This window comes from Rhipicephalus microplus, chromosome X (genome assembly GCF_043290135.1).
Source record: "Rhipicephalus microplus isolate Deutch F79 chromosome X, USDA_Rmic, whole genome shotgun sequence".
In the NCBI taxonomy this organism is placed as follows: Eukaryota; Metazoa; Arthropoda; class Arachnida; order Ixodida; family Ixodidae; genus Rhipicephalus; species Rhipicephalus microplus.
In genome coordinates, this window is record NC_134710.1 from 29787212 (window position 1) to 29793342 (window position 6131).

Genomic DNA, 6131 nt, shown 5'->3' on the forward strand with positions numbered 1-6131 from the left:
AAATAACTACCAATACGGATAGGATAGTTAAAATAGCGGAGGAGTTTTACAGAGATCTGTACAGTAGCCGAGACAACCACGACCTTAATACTATAAGAACTAGCAGTAACCCAGATGATACCCCACCAGTAATGATAGAAGAAGTCAGAAAACCTTTGGAGAGCATGCAAAGAGGCAAAGCTGCTGGTGAGGATCAGGTAACATCAGATCTGCTGAAAGATGGAGGACAGATTGTGTTAGAAAAACTAGCCACCCTGTTTATGAGGTGTCTCCTGACGGGAAGGGTACCAGAGTCTTGGAAGAACGCTAACATCATCTTAATACATAAGAAAGGAGATGACAAGGACTTGAAGAATTACAGGCCGATCAGCTTGCTCTCTGTAGTATACAAGCTATTTACAAAGGTAATTGCTAACAGAGTAAATAAAACATTAGAATTCAATCAACCAAAGGAACAAGCAGGATTTCGAACAGGCTACTCAACAATTGACCACATTCATACTATCAATCAGATAATAGAGAAATTCTCAGAGTATAACCAACCACTATACATAGCCTTCATAGATTACGAAAAGGCGTTTGATTCAGTAGAAATATCAGCCATCATGTAGACACTGCGGAATCAGGGCGTAGATGAAGTATATATAAACATTCTGGAAGAAATCTACAGGGGATCAACTGCTACCATAGTGCTTCATAAAGAAAGCAACAGAATACCAATCAAGAAGGGTGTAAGGCAGGGGGACACAATCTCCCCAATACTATTTACCGCGTGCTTACAGGAGGTTTTCAGAAGCCTAGAATGGGAACAGTTAGGGATAAGAGTTAATGGAGAATACCTTAGTAACCTGCGCTTCGCCGATGACATTGCATTGCTGAGTAACTCAGGAGACGAATTGCAACTCATGATTACGGAGTTAGACAAGGAGAGCAGAAAGGTGGGTCTTAAAATTAATCTGCAGAAAACAAAAGTAATGTACAACAACCTCGGAAAGGAGCAGCGCTTCGAGATAGGTAATAGTGCACTTGAAGTTGTAAAAGACTATGTCTACTTAGGGCAGGTAATAACCGCAGAGCCTAACCACGAGATTGAAGTAACTAGAAGAATAAGAATGGGGTGGAGTACATTCGGCAAGCACTCTCAAATTATGACAGGTATATAATAGCTGTATCTTGCCGGTACTTAGCTACGGAGCAGAAACCTGGAGACTTACAAAGAGGGCTCAGCTTAAATTGAGGACGACGCAGCGAGCAATGGAAAGAAAAATGGTAGGTGTAACCTTAAGAGACAAGAAGAGAGCAGAGTGGATTAGGGGACAAACGGGTGTTAAGGATATCATAGTTGAAATAAAGAAGAGGAAATGGACATGGGCCAGGCATGTAGCGCGTAGACAGGATAACCGCTGGTCATTAAGGGTAACTAACTGGATTCTCAGAGAAGGGAAGCGGGTTAGGGGGAGACAGAAGGTTAGGTGGGCAGACGAGATTAAGAAGTTTGCGGGTATAAATTGGCAGCAGCAAGCGCAGGACCGGGTTAACTGGCGGAACATGGGAGAGGCCTTTGTCCTGCAGTGGACGTAGTCAGGCTGATGATGATGATGATGATGAATATAGACACACTCCAACACCCTCAGGTTTTCTGTGTTATGTTGGCTGGATTAACGTCATTGAGCTGTATATTAGGGATTTTGTTCACCGCGCTTTGACAGAAGCCTATGCCATTTTTTTACTATTTAAAAAATATTTCATCCTGTCAGTTCTATTGCATTATGTATACCTTTCTTTCCTTTGTGTATTGTATTGTAATGTTGGTTATGGATAGTGGAATGATTTTGAAGAACTGGTGTAAAACAGCCAGACATTTATATTTGTCATCTCCATTGGCCAGTAGGACAATGTGCAAGCACATATATATGTACCTGGCTGATCGTCTGGTTCATCATCATTGTCATCTATATTTTTTTTGCACAACAAGCAGTGCAGACAGCTGCTTGCTGACTGACCGGAAGTTGTAAGCTCTTGCTCGACCAACGACAGCATATTTGCTGTGCGTCAGAGATTCAACTTCTCCGCTCAGCTCCTCAACGGGCCCGAAAGACCCGTTGAGGTATTGTTTCTTGAAATTTGTGGCATGCTGGTGACACGTAGGTCTGCCATCTGTAGAATCATTGATTGCGACAGCCTTCTGCACACATTGCACATGTTTACTCGAAATTTTTGAAAAAAATATTGGAGGTGGTTTAGGGGCCCTTTCAAAGAACCTACAACTTGCAGTCTGTGAAGCACAAAACGGCTCATCTTCCATATCTATCAACGCCTCCTTTATTTCTTTCAATGCCAGTGCAAACGTGCGCTTATCAACAGGAGCTGTTGGTCCGCCTTAGCTCAGAAAGTGGTCGTGATGCGACACTACATGATAGGTAGTGCTGCTTGCGTCACACATGCTTCTGAGTGCTTTTCTTCGGAGATGGAATAGATGTGTTTCCCACTTCAATATCATACGTCAGTCAGATTTGTTCTTTCGTGCTCCCTTTTTTGTGGCTCAAAGCAACGCCGCCACCACCACATCATGCGCAGCTCATGTAGTTAGCATTGCAGTGACGCTTTCCTATTGGCTGCCCACACAGCGCCACAAACAGCGACACGCTATCCCGAAACACCGTATGTTTTACAGAGCCAGCGTGACTGCCAACATAGTGAACAAGAGAAATGCAAGATGCTGCCCCACGAATCTGTACACAACTGAACAAAACACTACTTCATATGATTTCCATCATGAGGCACTGCATGTGGGGCTCCTTCTCCCATGACAGCAAAGCACACGCCAAGGCTAGGCGATGGGCGAGAGCAGGGAGGGCTAAAGGAGATGGTGGTGAACGGCTGGATTGGGCTCGCATCTGGCTGGCATTGATAAAATAAAGGAGGCGTCTACATGCACAATGCTCCAGTAATATTTGTTGAAATACCAGCAGTGGCAGTTGTTAATAAGTTTTCTTTTTTTATGCCCTGTGGTGGTGATGAATCTTGGGGTAGATGCGGCCTGCTCACAGCACAAAATTATAATGATGAGTCAGGGATAACAGTACTCAGTGTCAGCATAACAGAATGGACAGATAGACAGGACAGACAAGGCAAACCCAATTTCAAGCTGCTGCAGGAAATGTTACAGTAGAAATTTCAGTTGTGCTGTACTGTTTCTTTTTGTAGCATCTTTAATGCTTTCACTGTTTAGTTGACTTGTACGTGAAAGCATTTGCACTATTTCAGTAAGCTTGGTATTGATCTCTTCTTCATTCTCGAGGTACGTACATAACGTAGGTTTCATATTCCATATGCATATTTCAAATTCAGCTGGACATCCCCATTGCACCACCACTAGGCCTGATGCTTGAACACTTGCATTACGACCGCTACAACAAGCGCTACGGTGGAGATGGTCTGCATGAGCCACTCTGTTGGGAGGCCAAGCAGGTGTGTACCACTGTGCATCTCATTTCTTATGACAAAAGAGACTCTAAAAAGTTCATGCCCGACATATGTATGTTTTCAAACCACTTAGCCAAACAGTACCAATTCTGTGCTGTGTAATAACTACCGCTTGTTTACTTGTAAAGCAGCCCTGCCGCGGTGGTCTAGTGGCTGAGGTACTCGGCTGCTGACCCGGAGGTCGCGGGATCGAATCCCGGCTGCGGTGGCTGCATTTCCGATGGAGGCGGAAATGTTGTAGGCCCGTGTGCTCAGATTTGGGTGCACGTTAAAGAACTCCAGGTGGTCGAAATGTCCGGAGTCCTCCACTACGGCGTCTCTCATAATCATATGGTGGTTTTTGGGACGTTAAACCCCACATATCAATCAATTACTTGTAAAGCAATATACCTGTGAAATAAACAAAAGTGCCCTGGTGCCTACTTCTGAAAGTCAATCTCATTTAATATTCTTTGCCAACTGAAATTGACCTATTTGGCCATTTTTTCTGAATTTTGTGCCAAAAACAACTATAAACATCAGAAGCATACTAAATATAAAGCAGTGTTAATGAAGAAAATAGTAATGATTAATGGGGTTTAATACCCAGAAACCTCGATATAATTATGAGAGACACCTTAGTATAAAGCTCCAGGAAATTTTGACCATCTGGGGTTTTCAAACGTGTACCTAAATCTAAGCACATGGGCCTTGAGCAATTTCGCCTCCATCGAAAGTGTGGCCGCCGTGGCCAGGATTCGATCTCGTTACCTCCGGGTCTGCAACCAAGCACCATACCCACAAGACCACTGTGGCGGGTGTTAACCCTTCGAGACGCTATATACACAACTGTATACACCACTTGTTTTTGCTATTTGCATCAAGTAGGGGCTAAGAAAGAGCAAGATATATCGTAGTTTGGATGAATTTAACCTACTGCATAATAAATTTGTCATCATTTAACTTCATTTTGCAATGTCCTGATACATATGATCACTTTTCTGAAGGCACTACCATGTGCAACGAGTCGTGTCACGTGCCGCTTCCTGCAAGCAACGTGAAATGAAAAGCACAATTTTTTTTTTTGCTCGAAATGGACATAACTAAAAATGAGCTTGTACTATATTTCTAGCCTGATATTTTAATTCCCTTTTGTCAAAAGTAAGCATAGATGACTTCATGGTCAAAATATATTTAGTAATTACAATGGAATTAGGAAGAGTTACTATAACACACATATATTCTATAATTATCTCATTATTCTTGTTGTAATAGAATATTGAGGGCTTTGAAGTAACATTGTAGTGATTTGACACATTTACAGACAGTTCTTCTTAGCTGGTGTCTGAAAGGGTTAATGAAGCAAAAACAAGGTTGGTGAACTAATTAGTAAGCCCCCTACCACCTGAACATTTGACATTAAAGATATAAAATGCCCAAAACTTCACCCCTTCATAGCATATAACAAGAAGTGTTCAGGCACATGTATTGCCTTACGTGACATTACCAAACTTTATGCAATTTGATATGTCTTGAGTAATAGGTACAGCTCTCCTGCAGTCATGAAGTGAATACCAGGTACTTCATATTTATATTCAGAAGAGAAAGTTGGGCTAGTCTGTACTGATCCATGAAGGTATTTGGGAGTGCAAAACACAAAATACACAAGAAATAGACTTAAGACAAGGGCTCACTTGCGATTGAAGCAAGCGCTCATCTTGTCTAGGTCTTGTGTATTTTGTGTGTTTTACACTCTCAAATACCTTTATGGTTCATTTAAACTTGCTGTCATTTTTATCGTGATAGCAATTATTGAAACACTCCAAATGAAAATTCGCCGCCACCATCACTGTGATGTTCTATAGAAAGTCCAAGGACGATAACATCCTTTGGAACCTTGTGTGCATTCAACTGCAAAATCAAAGGCGGTGTGCCGGAGGTGCAGGGGGAATTAGATTGAGTGCATGGTGGTGTGAAAAAGGATGATGAGTACCTAGGTGTCATGGAAGTGGTAGGAAAGTGGTTAGTAAAAGAGGGCAGTTAGGTGGGCCGTACATTTCCTCCATCAATCAATGCAGTAAGTGCGGTGGGGCTGTTTTGCTTCTTTGTACAGTACCAGTTGAAAGGGCAGGAGAGAGGTAGTTTAGGTGTCAGAAAAAGATGTTACTTTTATAGCCCTAGAGGGGATCATGTAAAAGTAGCAGAGGGGCAGAAGCTGAATGAGCAGAGATGGCTGGTCACATGTGCACTCTCTGCATGCCCAATGTTAGTGGTGTAAAGAGGGTTTATTGAAGGACTGAGCAAGCGGGTGGTAGCTCGAAAGGAACGCAGGCGGACCCAGATAACGGTGCTAGATCGCCGATCACGTGCCTTTTTCTTGTGTTGATGATAGCTGACCTGACTGTATCAACGTCTCTCTTACTCACTATAGCGGGTGTGCTATCCCAGAGAAGCAAAGGGGGGGGGAGTTCACTATTTTGTTTTCTCACTTCCGTTTACCCTGTTCTCATGCTGGCATTGTTAATCCAGCATTCGTGCCCAATGAGCGGGATGTTTTTTGCTCGTCTGCAGGCATTTTGATAGTTGAAAACTAGTAACTTCAGTTTTTGTGCACGTTTTTGTCTTTTTTGATTCATCTCAGTATTGACCACTACACAGGCTCCAGT

General features: G+C 42.8%; 1 protein-coding gene across 3 annotated transcripts in view; it reads left to right on the forward strand.

Annotated features, from left to right (window-relative positions):
* Window positions 1–6131, forward strand: part of Pus1 (Pseudouridine synthase 1) — a 50694-nt gene that overhangs the window by 42448 nt on the left and 2115 nt on the right. For all 3 annotated transcript variants that reach the window (XM_075876110.1, XM_075876109.1, XM_075876111.1), the window contains one exon: window positions 3352–3471. In XM_075876110.1, the coding sequence (XP_075732225.1) occupies window positions 3352–3471 (120 nt within the window). The remainder of the gene's footprint in view (window positions 1–3351; window positions 3472–6131) is intronic.